The sequence below is a fragment of the Cibotium barometz genome, chromosome 24, assembly GCF_041138505.1.
Source record: "Cibotium barometz isolate CiBa-2024 chromosome 24, ASM4113850v1, whole genome shotgun sequence".
Taxonomy (NCBI): domain Eukaryota; kingdom Viridiplantae; phylum Streptophyta; class Polypodiopsida; order Cyatheales; family Cibotiaceae; genus Cibotium; species Cibotium barometz.
In genome coordinates, this window is record NC_141069.1 from 7,884,459 (window position 1) to 7,905,727 (window position 21,269).

The window sequence follows — 21,269 nt, forward strand, 5'->3', positions numbered from 1 at the left end:
CGAGAGGTCTATTTTTCATTTGTCTTTTGTATATAGCCCCTTGTATATATTCTTTTGTATGTACGACCGCTCTTTGATCGAGGACGAAATCAATATAAGAGGGGATGGTTTGTAACATGATTAATACCACTAGCACATACAAGCTCGTAGGACATAGATACATGGGCTAGTGCAAATGAGTCCTTAGCATAAGTAACTATATAATTCATTTATGGCAGGACCATTATATCATTTGACATATTATACAAATTTATCTTTTGGAGCTATTAGCTTCTTGTACAAGCTTTCATGGGTACCTTCATGAACCTATGACAACTCTAAGCATTGAGGTCTAAGCTATGACGACTCCAACCAATGAGTTCTTACCTACCCCATGTGACCCTTCTTGTAATATATGTATAGATATATATGTATGTGTGTGTGTGCACATTACACACGATATATATATATATATTTTGTGTGTGTAATGTACATACACACACATATCCATATATATATATGTGTGTGTGTGTGTGTGTACATATTCATATACACATACATATATAGATTTGTATATGTATATATATATTTATTCATATATATGTGTACATATGTATGTATGTATGTATGTATGTATGTATATGTGTGTAGACACACAGAGAGACGTGTATGTGCACATACATACATGCATGCATATACATATACATACATACATATGTACATACCTATACATACATACATATGTACATACCTATACATGTGTGTATATATATATATATATATATATATATATATATATATATATATATGTATATATATATCTACACACATAGACATATGTATGCAGATGAATGCATGTGTATACACACATATATCTGTGTGTGTACATACCTATATGTGTGTGTGTGTGTGTGTGTGTGTGTGTATATATATAATCTATACATATTTATATATGTAAGCATATATATATGCATACATATACATACATGTACACACGGACACACATATACATGTGTGTGTACGTGTGTATAGATATAGATATATTTATATACATATATATAGATATAGATATTTATTTATTACTTTATACATATTTACACACGCACACATACATACATATTATATATATATATATATATACACATAGACATTCACACACATACACACATAAATATATATGAGTATGTGTGGGTGTGTGGGTGTGTGTGTATATATTTTTATTTTTTATTTTATATATGTGTACATATACATGCAAGGTAAACACACACTACTAGTAACCTTGGATTTTTTTCAATATTTTTGCTATTCATTCATTTATATGGCTTTACTTTTTAATATATATATATACATATATATTATATACAAAGATACTCCTTAGAATGAGGCTGTTAGCCCCGAATTCTACTGGATGAATTCCGGACCTGTTACTAATTGTTCTGTATATACTTAATTGGAGAACTACAAAGGCAATGAAGGGCTTTCAAAGCACTGCAAACAAAAAAGAGGGACGCTTATAGTTATAAAAATGAAAGAGAATTCGACCAGATCTTGTTTATTGGATGCCATGTGATGACACTCTAATTTGACCCATGAAAATCCAAAGTGCAGCATGAGTTCCCAAGTTCCCTACAAATCCATCTGCAGTTGGTGCAAGGAATCGACCATTATGTCTTAGAATTAAGGTATTTCTCTCATATCCATGTCCTATGGATGTAGCTGTGTCAAATGTCATCTTTGATGGGCTTCAACAGCTCATGGCTTTGTGGCTTGTGGCTGCCTTTGGTTCTTAAGTTAAGGACACGTGTGCTTGCAGCCTCCATGCTTGTATAGAGAACCAGAACTTTGGTTTTCCGAATAGTATTCAATCCTCTTTCCAAGGATATAATGCACTTGTGTGACACCACGAGAGTGTGAGACCATGACATAGGGCTCTGTTGAACATGTGGCCTAGTAAAAGGGCAAGGATATCACAAACATGTGCAATGTGCCCTGATAGTAACACATACAGTGCATCAAACTGCGAGGGCAAGCCAGGCACCGCAAAGACGTTTATAGGGATGTTTCATTCCCTTCCTCCTACTTGTCAGACCCTTTCATGAATCTCAATGGCTGTGGTACTAGTATCCAACCTCCCCCGTTTGGTGGATGTCTCGTCACCAGTGCAACAGTGGTAGTACTGACCCAAGCTTTCTGAGATGGAGTGGAGATCCTAGCTGTGCTGCTGGGTCCGAGAAAGATTGGATACAAGTCTTGACAGTTGATAGCACTCCACATCCCCAAAGCTCCAAAGGTGTTCTCAATCAGATTGAAGAAGCATGCACTAGCTGCTAGACGTTCGGTTGATGCTAGGAGAAGCTCATCTCAACCAATGATCATTTGTTAGCAGCAGCAATCTCTCTCTCGGCAGCAGAGAGTAGAATGTCAGGTGAGATAGGTGTCTTTGGTGCCAAGAAATACTTCAATGCCTGTGAGCAGAGAGACAAACTTGGTGGCTGATCAGAGCGGCCCTACTGCCATGCACCAAATGCATCTAGCTCTAAAATGCATCCAGCCCTACTATGCGAACATGGACACATCTCCTTTCTTCTCTACCTTGATCGAGCATATACACACAAGCAAACCCACACACATGGGAACATCTTTCAGAACGATGCCCTGCCCTAGTATCCATAAGCCTGCATTAGCATAGTTTTGATAGTTCTGCTGGGAGTCAACCCCTTGTTTTGCATTTCAGTAAGATAGCATTCTGCTTGTGCAGGCAAACCAGCGCTGCAAAGGTAGTCAATAATTGCACCATATAGTTCCTCATCAGGTTCCACGTCAGAGGTTTCTAGATTGGACAGCAAAGTTTTGCCAGCTTCAAACACGTGCATCTTTTTGTACAAATTGAACATGCATGTGTAAGCAACCGTATCTACAAACCCATGGTTGAGCATTACTTGAAAAGCAGATTCAGCATGCTTTAACTTCTGCTGCTTCACACAGCACTGCAACACAATAATCCACGCAAATTTTGTCATTTCAAATCCCCGAGATTGCATCTCATCAAAAAGCTGTAATGCTGAAGAATATTTCCTAGCTTTCATCCGTACACTGGCCATTAGAACAAACACTCTTTCAGTGACCACAAGTCCAGCTTCATCCATCTCCTTGAAAGCACGTTCTGCATCCACATACATACCCAGCTTGCTATAAATTGAAATTATTGTACCATAAATCACCTCATCCGCTGCATAGCCCTGACTCTGCATTTCAGAGAAAAACGTAACCACTAGTTGATATTTGCCTGCTTTGCTAAAGAAGTGCACCAAGTAGGTGTAAGTGTACTTACTTAAAACCAAACCCTGCGCCTTCATCCTTTCATAGACTTCTATGATTCCATCCTGCCTGCCTAGTTTTCCCATCATAGTGATCACCATATTGTAAAGAATCTCATCAGGAAGATGCCCTGCCTGCATCATCTCCTCAAAAACATGAAGAGCCTCCACAAACTTGCCTTTCTTTCTATAAACATTGATAGCCACCGCATATGTGTAATCATTGGGCCTCACTCCAGCAGAAAGCACATCTTTCCAAAGATCAATCGCATTCATGTACAAACCCACTTTGTACAAGGAAGAAAGCATGATATTAAATACCACAGTGGGTGGAACCAGCCCTTGTGTGCGCATCATAGAGTAAAACTTCATCATGCCATCTATTTGACCTGATCTCCCAAACACACAAATCAAGCTACAGATTACAACCTCATCTGGCTCACAACCTGCCTCCAGCATCTCTGTATATAGGCATTCAACCAGATCAAGTCGTCCTGCTTGACCATATATCCTCAACAGGATTGTGTAGGGAATCACACTTGGGATGTAGCAACCCTGCAAATTTTAATAGCCTCATCTTCAAAACCATTGGAATCAGGGACAGTTTACAATGTTGTTTCAGCAATGACCTTATTTGTACAATTAGAATAGATTTAACCCTGAAAACTCAGAACCACTTCAACAAGATAAACACGGTTGAAATGAATGTGCATTGTGAGATCAGTCATAAGTGAAAAGCTTGTGTGACAGGGTTACATTTCCAAGCACTCTTCTATCTTCTTGGAAAACTTATTGAGGACCCCTTTAATATTAAATCTAGTATCACAGCCAAGTGCTTCCCTTCCTCTTCGGTCTCCAGCAGCTCCTTGCCAATAAAGCTTTGTTGTAAAGCTCCCTCGTAGATGCCGTGCTGCTGCTTGATTTTTTTCTCTTCCTCTAAGAGTGATGCTTCCATCTCCACAAGCTTTGGAGAAGGAATGTTGGCGAGGGTGGTTACTATGGTTCCACAGTCTTCTTGCGGAAGAATCTTTAAGAGCATTGCAGTGCATACATCCTCTTCCATATTGAATTTTATGCCAGCCAGTTGAGTAAGTAAGGTCTTCATGTAGTTTAGGTGTGTAGGCATAGAATCTCAAGAGTTCATTTTAATTCAAAATACTTGATTAGCAAGCTGATTTTGGAACTCTTAAATTGTGTGCAATAATGTCGAGGGCCTTCTCGACTTTGGCTATCCAAAGTGCTTCAGCATCCTAGTGGGAGGTTTCTTCTCCTCGCCATTTGCTACACTCCACAAGCCCTTCTTCATTAAGATGAATTTGATTTTAGTTTGCGATGTGTGGAAGTTCATCCCATCAAACTTGAAGTCTACTGTTGATCCCATAATGATTAATGGTGAGCGGGGTCTTACCACTTGGTTTTCTTTCCCAAGGGTAATGTCTACTCCTTTACAATAAAATAATGAGTACTAAGAACCACCATCCCCATACATGTACATATGAGTGCATAAAAATGCTGAGAATCCTTGTGTTTTGGCATAGTGGTAATAGTGAGTTTAAGGTTTGTTTTTGGTCTTCTTGACCTTCTTCTTGGGCTTGATGTATTTAGCATTTGATGATTCAGCTGAAGAAGGCATAGTGACTCACTAATCACCCCAAAACAAAGAGATTAATGCTCTAATTATTCCCTAATTTTAGTGAGTAGACTCACTGTTTTGCAATCTGAAAACAGAGCATTTTTGGTGGATGCATTTGATGATCTTCTACTTGTTTAGAACAAAAGTGCTTCTAGGGCTAGGTAGAGCAATGACCCTACTTTGGTATTGAGTCCATAAACTCAAGATTAAGTGACTTAATCAAGTATTAATTAACTTATTACCAAAGCAGCTTTCTGTGAGTGCCTTAGCTTCAGAACTCCTATTCAGAGAGCTCCATTGTCAAAATTGACTCCACCACCAAAGCACCAATTGCAGCTTGAAAATCTGGCAATGGCGACCTCCTTCGATGGGGCTTCTCGGTGTGCTGAGGGCCTAGAGTAAGCTACAAGCTTGGCTTAGGCTACAAGTCTGTGCAGAGGGCTTGTGAAAGGGAGCGAGAGCCAAGGGCTCCACCGATTGTAGGTATGGGAAGAGATGAAAAAACAGGTTAATATGAGATTAGCAAACGATTATGGATAAGGTATGATGGGGGGAGCTCAATATGAATAGTTGATAATGATGAGGGAGTGGATCTATGCTCTGATACTATGTTGGACATCATGGTGGATCATAGTGGATTAGAAAACTCATTATGGATGCATGATTATGAGCTTGTAACTTAATGGGAAAAGCTTAGAGATAATCACATTAATTGGGCAAGATGTAGGCATAGAGTGGGACACAAAGAGTGTAAACTTCCATTAGCTTGAGCCTCAATTTATAGGTTGGAGTACAAGAGATTAAAGCTTGATTAGGTACAAGATTATGTCAAAGCCCCATAGGATCTCCTCGTAGAACGCTCCTAGTACAAGACTCGAAACCTGCAAACAAACCAAACAAACGTGAAGGGGGTGCAAGCCTGACTCACCTCCCAACCTTGACAGCCGTGGGCAAGCCCACTAGTCTTGGCTGTCCCCACCGAGCCACGAGCTGAGCTAACTACATGGACGTACCGACCAATCTCTACCTTGTGATGTCCCATACTGCCACGAAGCTGTTAGAAGTCATCTCCTGTCTATATATATACGCCAGGGCCTCTGTTGTGGGTGTGCCCGCCCTTTGTAGGTGTCTTATCATTTTTCCTCACTCCAAGTATTTTTTCCCCATTTTTCCCTATTTTTCTGTGGCTTGGGTGGCAGCCCCGTGGAGGAAGGTGGACCTCTGAAGCTGGCCGACTGCATCTGACATGCTGCTACTGGCTGTTTGTGTTGCTTCAGGTCCACGACCCCCCCCCCCAGATGAGCTGGCCGACTGGTCCTCATGGCTGGTCGTGGAGCTTCAGGCTCTGTCGGCTGCCCTACAGCAGGCCGACTGTTGTAGTCCCTTGCCACATTTTGTATCATTCCGGGATTCTTCTTGTGTATATAGGGCAGAGTTACATGCCTCTATCTCTCTATCTCTTGTGCTGTTATTTTTTGCATTGCGTTTTGCTCTCGTGTTCCCAGATCTGGTCATCATCTCCGTTGCGTATTCTGACATGGTATCAGAGCCTAGGCTCTAGATAGTTCTTGGGATTTGTGTGAGCAAGAGGGGGACTGTTGTTTTGCTGATTGGTGGACTGTTTGGGACTGTTTGGGAAGAGGAGAAGCAAGAGGACAGCGGGCTGATTTGCTGGACAGCCACTTTTGCAGGTGTTAGTTCTTCTTTGTTCCCACTGTCACCAGGTGGTGAACTTTTGCAGCTGCTTTCCTTGTATTTACCTAAGTAAATACATATATTTTCTTTTTCTTTTTGTTCTTTAGTTGCTGTTGATTTCTACCCTCAGATATCTCTTGGATCAAGCTTCGACATTACATGACCAGAGAAGGTGGACCATTGGGACTTCGTGCGACTGATGGTTTACTTGAGCCTTGGGACCCTGAAATCCCAGAAGATTGGGCACTGAAGACTTGACGAACAGTGGACCAGGACAGTGTACTTGGCCACTGAGAATGGTGCAGGACAGTGTGCCTGGCCATAAATGTAGATACACATTTGTGAATGTCCATGAAATGAAAAGTCACTGTATCATGACCACATTACGTTTTCTGATGTGGTCACGAAAGAGAATGTTGGTCAGATGACCTGAAGGAATGCTTTGGGCATATCTCCTAAATTTTAGGAAAAACTGCTGTTTTTGGGCCAGTTGTCCCGATCTGGAATCTGTTCGCGTCATTACGTCAAGATTGATGAGAGGAATAATAAGTGCTGAAGAAGTGATGTCAAATTGTGAACGATCCGAGATATTTTTAGCTGAGAAGGTTCGATGCGGGAAAACAAGGCATGAGCGCCAAGTGTCAAATTTTGACAAAATTTCCTTCTACAGAGAAGCTGGCGCCCAATTTCCACAAAAAGGGAGTTGTGCTCTCATTTTTCAGCTATGGTGGATCACAGGTTGGCCAAGGAATGCAAGCTTTTCCCCTGTTTTATGTAGAGTGGTGCTTTGTCTTGCATAATCACTCTCTCTTTATCCCTCTTTTATGATATGGTTATGCCTGCAGAAAGGCTATTTCATTTGACATGTACAGCCTATGTGGTCAGATGCTTGGTTGCTGAGGCAAGAGCCTCAATTGAACAGGGACAGGTGTAGCTAACTGCTACACCCAAGCAGGAATAGAAGAGGGTCATAACCTCTTCAAGCAGGTGTCCGATTCAGCCCTGTTTAGGGGCTGTTTTTGGACTGTTTTGCAAGGGACTTGATGCCAGGATTTAGGGCAACTGTGCCCAAAGGTTAGAGGATGGTACAGAAAGTGTACAGGAGCTGGAACAGGACCCAAACCAGTGCTGTGCAGAAAATTGCAGACCGCTGTAATTGACTGTTTTGGGCTTATTTGAGTGGTAGAAGGCCAAGGAAGAGGACCAGGGACTTGGGATTTTGTTCAGGGAAGATTTATGTACCGAAATGCTGTCGAAATTTCCTTAGAACAGGGGTTTCTTGGCTGTGAATTGCTCTTGTAACTACAGATACCATACCCTTGTAATTTCCTTTGAATTAATTGATAAATAAATACCGAAAGGGGCGCCGGACTTCGGGGCCAATCTGGTGTTGAGCGAGGGAGCGAGGATTCTGTTTGTGTGTGTGTCATAAAGTCCAAGTATTTAATTGAAAGAATTACTGCGTTATGTGTCCATAACCCGGTTTCACCACCCACCCACCCACCCTTTTTCAGAGTACATCCCCGCAATGGCAGATCTGTTAGAGATGGCCGAGAGACATGTGAAGATCCTTACACTCCCCATGTTCCCGATGGACCGTCGGTTGGACGGGAACAACTACGGCATATGGAAGGTTATGATGGAATCTGTTCTGGAGTCTTACGACCTCACTGATTTCCTCGTTGTTGGGGTTCCACGGCCGGAAGTAGAGGAAGGGGAGTTACTGTCGATCCGAAGGGACCGGGAGGCACAGGCACAGATGTGAAATCATGTCAACGCCAGGGTCCGTTCGTTTATCTTCCTCAATTGCACACCGCAGGTAATCAATCATGTAAAGCATATGACGCTGGCCAGAGGTATATGGCAGCATTTGGCTTCTCTTTACAACAGGGTATCACCCATGAAGAGGATTTCCTTGGAAGTACAGATGCGGGTTATGAGCCCTCCAAAGTCATTGACGATGCGGGAGCATATTAACAAGTTGCAGGCTCTTCAACAAGAAGTTCTTCAGGCTGGGAAGGAGATATCATCAGAGGACATGGCCATAACGTTGTTGTCGCATTTGCCCTCTAAATACTCAGCATTTTACTCGTCTTTGATTACCAATGGCATACTCAGCACCATCACGTGAAAGGAGCTTGTGCCCATGGTCTTGGACCAGGAGGAACGATTCATGCACCCTCCTCAGGGTGGAGGTTTGGAGGCCTTAACTGGCCAACGGTCAAAAGGCAGTAACACGGGCAAAGGGAAGGCTGCATCAGAGAAGTCTTTTGAGAAGAAGTCCGTTACTGACCGCGAGAAACTAAAGGCAAAGAGGACCTGTAATGATTGTGGCGAGAAAGGCCACTATTGGAGGCAATGTCCCAAGCGGAAGACCGAGAAGGGTGAAGATTCCCCAGTAGCAATCATGAAGACTCGGTTTTTGTGCACCTGGAGGTGATGGACACCGATGTTTCATTTTCTTCAGGCAGGAAGGAGGTTGGAGGATTCTCCGCAACGGATACTCGGGAGTGGATTCTAGACAGTGGTGCTTCCAAGCACATGACTCCTTCCCGTTCAGATTTACAGGATCTCTGCAGGTATTCTGGTCACATTCTTACTGGGGATACATCCACTATCCCAGTTCACAGTAAGGGCAGGTTGGAGATAGTTCCTGATGGCAGAGGGGGGAAGCATTCCTCCCAGGTGTTGTATGTTCCGTCACTTGGTTTTCATCTGTTGTCAGTGCATCGGGTTTGCAAGACTGGCGTACGGGTGGAGTTTGATGAGCATTTTGTTGCTCTCCGGGACAAAGCAACAGGCCAGGTGGTTTGGGAAGGCGGAGTGGAGAATGGAGTTTACAAGCTTTCAGCACTCTCTCTCCCAAGTCCTTAGGTTTGTGATGAGTGGCAGTTTGGTAATGGCCACTTAAGTGTGGATATGCTGCAGGTGCAGGCTTTCCGAGACCAGATGGTGGATAGCTTGCCAGTTGATGGCAGTCGTTGGTTGGCAGGAACTTTCCAGTATTGATGTTGGTGGTTCTTGTGTTCGTCAGCAATCAGAGGAAACTGAACAGGTAAGTTATGCTCTGATGTCTCGTAGTATTCGGGACAAAGAAACTCGTGTAGATGAGGATATTCTTTCCGCGGGGACCTCTCGGAAAGCCAGGCAGGTGGTAGTTGATTACTTGCAGAAGGAGGTGGTTTCTCCAGGCTTTGTAGTTCCGAATTCAGAGGGGGTGGTTTACAGGTTTCAGAAGGCCTTGTGTGGTCTTCAGCAGGTTTCCAGGACTTGGCTTTGCACCGTAACAGGTGGTGATTCTTGTGAGCAATGTGATGCCTCTTTGACTCAGAAGCAAAATGGTTCATTGATCTGGTTGATGGACATATCGGACGGTAGCTTCCTGATGAGGCAGTTGAGCTCATGGTTGCAGATGACTCTTTGGGATGCAGGGTTGCGTATCTTGTGGTTTCTGCAGCATGTGAAGGATCATGGACTCTTTTACACAGGAGGGGGATTGATTGATGGAGTCCGACTCCACGGTTGGAGTGACTCATTTTGGGGAGGAGATCCGGACACGAGGAGATCTACTTCAGGCCCAGGAGCAGTTTTACAGAGCAGTAAGAGGCAGTCATCTTTTGCCTTGTCAACGACAGAGACAGAGTACCGGCTGCTTGTGATGCTGCTTGTGAGGTGGTGAGGTTGCAGAGGTTGCATTGCAGGATTGGGCTTCCACTGGAGGAACCCATGGTCATCCAAAGGCACTTTGTTCGTGAACAGATCTTTGCTGATGACATCTTGTAGGAATTCTGTTCGACGGAGGACAGTACAGTGGACCTCTTCACGAAGTCGCTATCTCAGGATTTGCTTAGGTGGCACCCCAGCTCCCTGTGGTTGGTTTCACAGCCAGGAGCTGAGAGGAGGTGTTAGAAGTCATCTCCTGTCTATATATATACACCAGGGCCTCTGTTGTGGGTGTGCCCGCCCTTTGTAGGTGTCTTATCATTTTTCCTCACTCCCCGTATTTTTTTCCCATTTTTTCCTATTTTTCTATGGCTTGGGTGGCAGCCCCGTGGAGGAAGGTGGACCTCTGAAGCTGGCCGACTGCATCTGACGTGCTGCTACTGGCTGTTTGTGTTGCTTCAGGTCCACGACCCCCCAGATGAGCTGGCTGACACCATGCTTCTGGCCGACTAGTCCTCATGGCTGGTCGTGGAGCTCTTGTGTTGTTATTTTCTGCATTGCCTTTTGCTCTTGTGTTCCCAGATCTGGTCATCATCTCCGCTGCGTATTCTGACAGAAGCTACCCTCGCGGGCCTCAAGACTGCTGCCGGCCTCGGCTGCATAAAGCAAGTGCACGTCTGCACTAGATCCAAGCTCCTGACCATAGAGCTCTCACAAAGACATGCGAGACTCTATGAACTAATGACTAACCTTGGCCACTCTTTTATAGGCTCTTGGCCGGTCATCGGGCGTCCACACTTGGGTGCCCGCCCATTAGTCTATCCCTAACTCAGCTCGCCAATCAACCTACCTAGCTCCAAGCTTCCCCAAACCTTAAAGCTAGTCTTGTGTGTGTGTAGCGCACGGTAGATACACACTGTGCACATGACATACTCCCCTTCCTCTAAGAGCTCACTGCTGAGCTCACTAAAAAGCCGAGGTAATCCCTCTGAAAGGTAGTCAATGTCTCCCATGTAGCGTCCTCCTCAATATGATCCTTCCACTTGATCTTGTATTCCGTGATAAGTGTATTACGCAATCGTCTTTCACGAAATCCAAGAATCTTTTCAGGTTCATGTGGAACAAATGTCATGTCCTCCACATCTATAATTTCTTGAGGAGTAACTAATTGGTTTGTTCCACCCAGTACTTCCTTAAGTCTACTGACATGAAATACAAGATGAACTTTCACATGAGAAGGCAAATCCAATTCATATGCGACTGAACCAATCCGTTGTGTAATACGAAATGGTCCACAGTATCTAGGGGATAATTTCGGAGATTGACCTGTCCGTAAAGTCTCCGAATCTTTGCGAACTCGCAAATACACCATCGTTTCTTCAAAGAACTCTCTGGATGAATGATGTCTATTAGAATAAAATCTGTCTCTGTCTTGAGCACTTCTAATAGATTCTTTCGTAACTTATAACATTTCTTGCATATCTTGCAAAAAATTACGTGTTGCATCATGCTGAAGTCCTGAAATCCCGCTGTAACAGGTGATCGAGGTTGAAAACCATACATAAGCATGAAAGGACTAAAACCTGTACTCGTATGCTTAGTATTGTTATATGCAAATTCTAACATAGAAAGATAATCCTCCCATGAACTCTATCTTTTGGAGACCTCAAAGCATATCCTCTAAAATCTGATTAACTCTTTCAGTTTGGCCATCAGATTGAGGATGATATGAGGAACTCAAATTCAAAGTTGTTTCCAACTTCTCAAAAACAAGTCTCCAAAAGTCACTTGTAAACTTAAAGTCCCTATCACTGACTATGTCCTGCGGTAACCCGTATAATCTAAACAATTGCTCGATAAACTGCCGTGCTAATTGCGTAGCTGTAATGGTCTTTCGTGTCGGTAAAAATCTAGCCATTTTTGTCAAGCAATCCATCACAACCCAAATAGAATCGTGGCCTTGACGTGTTCTTGGCAATCCGGTAATAAAATCCATGGAAATATTTTTCCATTTATTACTGGATTTACAAAGGATGCAACAGCCCAGCCTGTCTAAAGCGTTCAGCTTTATTTGCTTGACAAACTTGTTACTTGAAAACATAATCTTCTACATATCCTTTCATCTTTGGCCAATAAAAAGTATGTTTCACTAACGATAATGTCCTGTGTACCCCAAGGTGTCCAGCAGAAGGGGCATCGTAACACTCCTTAAGAACATTGGACCTAATGTCCGGGATCTGTGGTACACAAATTTTGTCATTACGGAATAGTAAACCATTCCGAATCATCCACCACTGGCCTCCTGCAGCCTGAATGGTAGGCTGCTCAATCATTGAGTCTTGATCAATCAATAAGCTCTCGTCCTGGATCTTCTGCCAATATAGACCAAAATAACTATCAGTCCTGCAAAGCCCTCTCAATGACTAAAATAAGTCAGTAGTAATCTCTGTGAACGACAAAGTATTCACCTCTCTAATCCGACTAAGCGCATCTGCGACACTATTCATGGACCCCTTTTGATAACGAATCTCAAAATCAAAATCTTGCATTAACTCAGCCCATCAAGCTTTCCTTTCTCTCAAATCATCTGCATCACACACATACTTCATTGACTGATAATCAGTCAATACCACAAACTTGGAGCCATATAAATAATGTCTCTAAACCTTGAGAGCGTGAATGACAGCATAAAGCTACTTCTCAAGGGTTGGCCAACGAAATTGAGTGTCGTCCAGCTTTTCGAAAGCAACAGGTCTACCATCTTGAAATAGAGCAGTCCTGATTGCATAGTCACTGGCATCAGTTTCAAGAGCATAAGGCCGACTAGGATCGGGTAATGCTAAGATAGGTGCTTCCTTGACTTTATCTTTTAAAAGTCTGAAGGCCATATCCAGATCGTTATTCCAAGTGATAGGCTGATTCGACTTACGTCCACGACCTTTCAACAAGTCGGTCATCGATAGTGTGAGTTGAGAGTACTCCCACACAGATTTCCAAAGAAAAACAACAAAACCGAGAAAAGAACGAAGTTGTTTCACAGTCTGCGGTATAGGCCAGGCCAGAACCTTCTGAACTCAGTCATAGTCAATGCTCAACCCGTCTCTAGTGATCTTGTGTCCCAAGTAAATGATATCTGTCATGAAAAACTCACGTTTACTTAATTTAGCATATAGTCGATTCTGTCTTAAAATAGTTAAGACAATCGTGAGATGTCTAATGTGATTCTCAAGAGTACGACTATATATTAAAATATCATCCAAGAACACAACCACAAATTTTGCCAAATGTTCACGAAAAAGATCGTTCATCATTTGCTGGAAAGTGGTTGGAGCATTGATTAACCCAAAAGGTAATACGAGAAACTCGTAATGGCTATACCTAGTCCGATAGACGGTTCTTTCGACATGCCTTTCATGAATACGTATCTGGTGATAGCCAGTACGTAAATCTATCTTTGTGAAATACTTCGCTCCGGCTAACCGGTCAATCAGGTCATCTGATCTAGGGAGAGGATAACGGTTCTTAATTATCAGTTTATTCAATCTCTTGTAATCTATACACATTCTCCAGGTATTGTCCTTCTTGCCCCTGAGTAACACATGTGCACCCCAAGGTGATTTACTTGGACGGATCTGGTCCATCCTCAAATAATCTTCGAGTTGTTTGGCCAACTCATCTTCCTCAGCTTGGCTTATCCTATAAGGTGGAATACTAACAAGGTGAGCACCAAGGACCAGGTCAATACGATGATCTATTGTCCTTTCAAGTGGTAAGCCTGATGGTAGTTCCTTAGGAAATACATCTTGAAACAAATCAAGTATCTTCTTTAATTCGTTGCTTTCAAACACACTTAATTCGTTAACATCCATTGTAGGTATGAGAAATGAAGAAAGTGCAATTAAGACACAATTGAAACCATTATACAAAGAAGAATCCTAAATCAATTGTATTTACAAGAGATCTCTGAGAGGGTTGTATACAATCACCTAAGATACTATACTGCGTGTTCCTATGTTCAAAAGAAAAAGTATGACTAGACCAATCTATCTGTACCTGAAGAGTCTTAAACCACTCAATCCCTAATAACAAGTCTACATGCTCTAGATGCATAATATAACACTCCAAAGTATCTTCGTAGTCCTGAATCTGGATCGGTAGCATCTCCACCTTTCAATCGCATACTTGCCGACTCGCAAGTGGGCGTATCTCATAGGTATGATCGCTAGGTGTTATGTCAAGACCCAATGGTTTGGATGCCCTACATGACCCAATGCTACTCAAAACCATAATGTGGAACCTTCAACTTCAGAAGACTGCTTCGATAATTCAAAAGAAAAACATGCAATAGCTCATGCACTTCATGTTAGTACTAGCTTGGCTTCAATAATTTCTTCAAAGACTTCACATACTGACATGAAACACATTTGTGGAACTAAAGTTGACTCTTCTAACCTTAACACATATATGACAAACTTTATAGAGTCAATTGATGACAACACCAAGGATTCTCCAGGCATGACTTTAGAAGAAGAACAGGATAATATTAAAAAGTCCTTGGATTCTTTATCCCAACATAATGAGTCACCAACGATGCACTTCTTTGAAGCAGAGAGACTACCAAAGTGGATATAACACTTGTTTCAACCTTACCCACATGGGATGACATAAGTGATACCAAGCAAGAGCATAATGCTTTCAACACTGCAGAGAATTTCTCACATCCTTCTAACAAATTGGATGAGTACTTCACTACCTTCAAGCTGGACACTTTGGCAGATACTATTCCGGTATCATCGAGAGAATTCATGGTTAAACCTTCAGATTCTTCTACAACGCAACATAGCCAAGTTAACTTCAAGCCCCACATTTGGAAGTTGACAAAGCTGAAGATATTAAAGAATAATACCACGACTTGGCATTTAGCATTTAAAGCACGACAGCAAGATAATAGAGGAAACTTTTTCAATATTTCTAAGTAGAGCTGAAATTCACCACAAGTATAAATGGCCTAATGCCAAAGAACTTCAACCACATCTACCAATATTTCTCTTATTTAGCCGAGATCTTATTTTAAGTGGGAGGAAATGTCACGATTGTGACTTAATCACCCTAATTACTATTGATTAGTCTTTAATAATTGAAAGAACACCAGTAAAAGGTCACACCCTATCACATGGGTCATCACCAAAGAACACGTCTAGACTCTATACAAAGAGACACATCTATTGATCAAAGGACACATCTCTACGTCCAAAGAACACGACTATTCATTCAAGAGTCACACTCTTTCGTCAGGGTTGTGCTTCTTCATTTGTAACTTTTCAGGCCCTATTTAACAAGGCCCTATATCTCAATGCAACACAACACAACACAGCTTTCCGCTCTTTGTCTCATATTTACTCAAGTATTAAGTATTAAGCTCTTTAATTATGTTTAAATAAGCTAAAAGCTTAACCTGGCCACCCCTTCAAAGGGATGGCCAACCATCTGTGGAGGTGGCCACCCTTGACCATTCAATGCCACATCAGCATGACATCATGTTCCACATCATCATTGTACCGTCAACTATGCGATCTACTTAGGCCCCCTATATATGGTCTTGGAACTGCCCACCAACACCTCCTCTCAGTGACATGCATCAATGCCCACATATTGGAGTAAGTTCTCCATCTACACATGAGGTAAAGCCTTTCTGAAGATTGTAGGGCAATACTCGAGTCTAATGATGTAATGCGCGGAAGCTCCGGGGGTCTTCTTTCAGCCCTAAACACCACTGAGAACATGCTGATGCAAAAACGCAGACAGAAGGGAGAGTAGAGAGAGAGAGAGGTGCTGGAAAATTCAGTATATTCATGGCGGGTTTATGCCTCGCCCTCTCTCATCAGTGAAGACGATGCTCTTCATCCTGCGTGTTCCGGACACCTTGCTCTCTATTTTGGGCCAGGAATCCAGAGCATAGCGATAGGGCAATTCCTTCGGTCTTCCTTCAATCGGCAAATACCAAGATCTGTAATTCTTTCCAGAGGTCATTCACTTGTTTTTTGGCTATCCATTTCCATATAGTACAAAAAGGTACTTGTCTACAGCCATAGGCTGCCTTGAAGAAAAGGTGATAACACCCAAAATTCTGTCCCCTATGGGACATCCTAGTGACCCAAACCCCTAGAGGGTTGAATGAATCTTTCAAGGAGCCTCTTGTGCTATTTATAGTTCTTTTGACTTTATGGAGAACTGGCCGACTGCTAGTCGGCCAGTTGATTGATTGGACAAATAAATCATGTTTTGATGCGCTTGTAGTCCCTTTGCCATATCCTGATGCGTTTCAGCCGCCATGCTCTCTGGTACAGCCGAGAGAGCCTGTGTCCAGCCAGCAGTACCCCCTTTCCAGGCAGCCAACAGCATCCTCTTCTTGTTTTCCCCAAGCCTTGCTCCACACTGCCCAAAGCACCTGTGCTCCAATCTCTGATCCTATCTGGTTCATAGTCTTTATCCGGCTGCCTCTTCTGGATCAGCGTCTGAAGATTGTCTCTTCTGGATCAGCGTCTGAAGATTGTCCATGGCATTGATCATGCACATGACAAATGACATCCTTCTTAATCTGTGATCTAGTGGGAATCCAAGGAAATGGTTGTTTCCTAGTGATGCTAAGATCTGAACGTCCCAATTGTTGCCGTAATTGTGATTATAGGGCTGCTTGTTGGCAGTGGCCAGCTTGGAACAAACTCACCTCAGGGCCATAGCTACAGAACACTCGTGCCTATGTGCTAGGGTAGAAAGAAGAGTGCAGCAGAATCACACATTCAGCACACACAAGAGTTCTAAACTATTGCTTTGTATTATGTACAAGCAAGAAGTAATACAACTAAAATTCAAGTACAAGATGTGGCTGAGAATGAAGACGTCAATCACAGCCCCGTAACCTACTGTACGCTCTTGGCTAGCACTTCACCTAAAAGAGAAATGATTTTGTGAAATCCAACACTGAGGAAAGCAAATGAATACGACAATTTGGCTACCCACGTGTATATATGCACCAATGCTCCTAGTCGGCCAATAGTATTGTTGTCGCCCACTTGTACTCGACTACCACATCACCACTACCACATCATCACTGCATTGTTCAACTCTTCATGTCGGCTACTATTTGATGTCTGGTTGTGCCCTGCATACTTGTAGGTGTGTTGCATTCTCCCCCACCTGCATCACACGCGTCCTTAGCTACATGGCCTCTTGATAAGCTCTTGACAACGACTCCATCCTATTGAGATGGGCACATATAGCCTCCATTTTAGCCACCTGCGTGTCCATGGATGCTTTCATGCGGAGAAGCAAATCAGTGAGTCATGAATCCATGACAAATATCAAGTGATCAAGGACCAAGTGATGGATTTCAACCCTATGCGATGAGGTAAGGGTTTGTTGGGGCAAAGAAGCATTATATACCCCAATTAACCCAAGTGCAATGAAGAGAACTCAAATATTCACTTTCCCCAAACCCGAACTTGTGCACTCCTAAAATCTAAGTTCTCTACCTAAAGGTTCCCTGGGCTCTGATACCAACTGTCGAACGCTTGTGCTTACATGCTAGGGTTTTCCAGAGATAGAAAGAAGAGTACAACGGAATCAACACACATAAGAGTCCTAAACTGCTGCTCTGTATTATGTACAAGAAAGAAGTAGTACAACCGAAATTTAAGTACAAGATGTGGCGAGAATGAAGATGTCAAATCACAAGCCTATGACCTACTATACACTCCTAGCTAGCACCTTGCCTACAAAGAAATGTTGTGTGAAGTCCAACACTGAGCAAAGTAGATGAACATGACGATTTGGCTACCCGCACACACACACACACACACACACACCCACACACACACACACACACACACACACACACACACATATATATATATATATATATATATATATATATATATATATATATATGTGGGTGCTAATGGCTGACTAGGAGCATTGGGCATATATATATATATATATATATATATATATATATATATATATATATATATATATATATATATATATATATATATATATATATATATATATATATATATATATATATATATATATATATATATATATATATATATATATATTGGCCACTTGTACCTGACTGTCACATCACCACCACCACGTGGCGGTGCCATGTGTCACTTGTGTCCGACTGCATGTCGACTGCTATCTGATGTTTGGTTGTGCCGCGCATACTCGTAGGTGTGTCACAATAGCATAGTTCTCTTCCCATTCTTCAAGCTCCCAGGCATACTCTTGAGCCTTGAGGATCTTTCCGCACTTCTTTGTTTGCATCGTCAATGATTTTTGGGGCGAGATCTTCACTGGTTGCCACCTTCCACAGCTTTCGGGCAGTCAACTCGTTCTTTATCTTGAACGTCAAAGGGTAGTTGCTCCCGTCAAGCTTTGAGGCTTTGGGTAATGAAAGAGATGATGCATGAGCCATGGCTCTTGTTTCTATATTTGGATGTCCAAGCTCCGGGATAAAAATCAGCACCTCTTGATCACTCATCACCCAAAGAAAGACAGAGAATAGGCAGAATACAGGGCTGACGTATGAAAAAGATAAGAGAAACTAAACGAGACAAGGGGTATGCTCTAATACTGTGTAAGGAATGAAGAGTTATTGCTCTTATAGAGTGCACAGCAAGAGAGAGAGAGAGAGAGAGACGTATTAATGTCTATAAAAGACCCAAAGGGCCTATGAATATTACAATGATACCATGGGTATACAATGCCATGGAAAATCTAAAAAGGAACATGAAAACTGAAAACTGAAAACTGAAACATGACTCTATAAGCCTCCTGATGTTAGATGTGGCTCGGTGAGAGCATGTCATGTCGTCAAAGAATCACATGGATTTGTCTCTGTGTGCTGGAGATCCTTGGTGCTCTGGGTCGCCTAGTGCATAAGATGGAGGAAGCCTGCTCACTCAAGAGTGGCAGAAAAGCCAGGGATGGGAAAGATGTTTAAACCCCCTAAGATTGGTTAGACCTGCCAATAATTTGGCAGCCGTGCTTTCACCTACGACCCTCTATAGGAACTAAAAACTACACAGACGTCCATGAAAGAATGATGCATCACTTTCAAGAATCATGTGGTAGGCACCTGAAGCTTCATCCACTGAAAGAAGTCGCAGGCTTGAACCCAATGCTTTTGCTCCTTGAGAACTATACACATTTCTTTGAAGGAGAGCCGGCCGACCCAAGGATTCATCAACAGACCAAAGTCGTAAGAGCCTCTGGGCTTGGAAGCCAACTTGCGGAGTGTGCGAATGGCACTGTCCACGTGCTTACTGCGTCCATAGTTCGTGCGCCCATCCGCCAGAAACTGAGCCATCTGCGAGGGAGTGCGGCGGATCCACTTGTAACCTCGGGCTCCTGGGTTGTTCTTGCGGAGCTGGCTCTCCCAGACCGCTCTCTCCCTGATGACTCGCCGCGCCCCATCATCCGTCAGTGGCCGCCGCTTGTTCACGCGCCTACCTCCGCCCACGTCACTCAGCTTCCTCCGCCCCTCCTCCTCCTGCCTCCCCTGCTCCTGGCAACATATCCTTCTGCGATGCACATCACAAGCAACAGCAGCACCACTATTCTTTTCCCGACTTCCAACTCCGCTAATCCTGTCACCAAATAAGCTGCCGGCGGCGTAAGGGTGAACAGCGCACGACATGAGCACTGATTTCGCCACATGAGAAAGCACAGGACCAAATGAATTTCAACCATCGCCCGGCTCCGTTAGCGTTACCCTTCTTGTCGGCAGCTAAGTTAATGAAATAGAAGTGTAGACGTTGCACATCGTTGCCTGATAATAATACTCACTATGTATTCTTATTTTTAATAATTCGTATATATTCACTATGTATCTTATTTTTTAATAATTCGTATATACTAACTCTCAAAGTAAAAAGCCCCAATGACACAAAAAGACAAAAGAGAGATAGATGAGAGCGAGCGAGAGAGAGAGAGAGAGAGAGTTGTTAGGGTGTTTTGGGTTTTAACACTCTCAGGAAGGAGTAAAGTCCCCCTCCTCCTCAAAAGAAAATGTTTCTTATATTGCATAGCTAGATTCACCCCATGCCCATAAGATAAGGATCCATTTGACAAAACCACAAAAAGAAACCTGTTATAGTAATCCAAAGCCTAACTTTAATTGTGAACTCTTAAACATGCCAAAATGCCAAATGCCATGTATAGTCATATGTTATTATAGGATCATCGCCCTCTCGCCTCATTGAAACTATATAACATGTAACTTTCATTGATAGTGTATAGCTTCATACTCCATGCATCACAAAACCAAACAAACATAAGCCTTTAAAGAACAACATGAAAAAGGATCAACATACAAACTCTGAGACATTTAATAAAGCTCATATGCAAAGAAATGTGGTAATTTTATATGACAACGATGTGTCAACATGTATCACAGATACATACCAAGACCAAACCCACAAGATATAAACAATAGTATGTATACATAAAAAGACCAAACCACACAAGATATAAATAATAGTATGTATACATATTCTATGGTTAAGCTAGAAAGCTTGAACCAACTTCTTCTCTAATCATGCTCAATTACACTATCACTCAAGCAAGTAAGCATACACACTCAACACACTTCGTCCACACACACACACAAGCATGCACTCTATAATCAACACACTTTGTCCACACACACAAGCATGCACTCTATGATTAAGCAAGCAAGAAGGAAAGAGCTCAAGAGCAAAAGAAAGTTTTGCACTAGAGAAATGATTAAATTCCTCCATTCGCATTATCAAAAGTTATATATATACAAATGGGCTTTGCCTAACCGCCCAACTTAGATGGGTGCCCATTACCTATCTCTACCCATATATACAAGGCTGGCTGGCTTTAGATATATCATTGTCCCATGACCATACATAATGTGAACAAATCCTAAGGTAGCGGTAGGGATTTTT

The 21,269-nt window shown here is 42.5% G+C and overlaps 1 protein-coding gene across 2 annotated transcripts; it reads right to left on the minus strand.

Annotated features, from left to right (window-relative positions):
• Positions 1-1,469: 1,469 nt before the first annotated feature.
• Positions 1,470-20,127, minus strand: LOC147624870 (uncharacterized). 2 transcript variants are annotated; one of them, XM_086818108.1, is made up of 3 exons: positions 19,433-20,121; positions 3,311-3,851; positions 3,055-3,224 (listed from the first exon to the last, which is right to left on the minus strand). In XM_086818108.1, the coding sequence occupies exons 1-3, from the start codon at positions 19,991-19,993 to the stop codon at positions 3,202-3,204; spliced, it is 1,125 nt and encodes a 374-aa protein (XP_086674234.1). In that variant the 5' UTR covers positions 19,994-20,121; the 3' UTR covers positions 3,055-3,201. The 2 variants fall into 2 exon arrangements, with proteins under 2 accessions (XP_086674233.1, XP_086674234.1); XM_086818107.1 differs by having other exon boundaries at positions 1,470-3,851; positions 19,433-20,127.
• Positions 20,128-21,269: the final 1,142 nt, after the last annotated feature.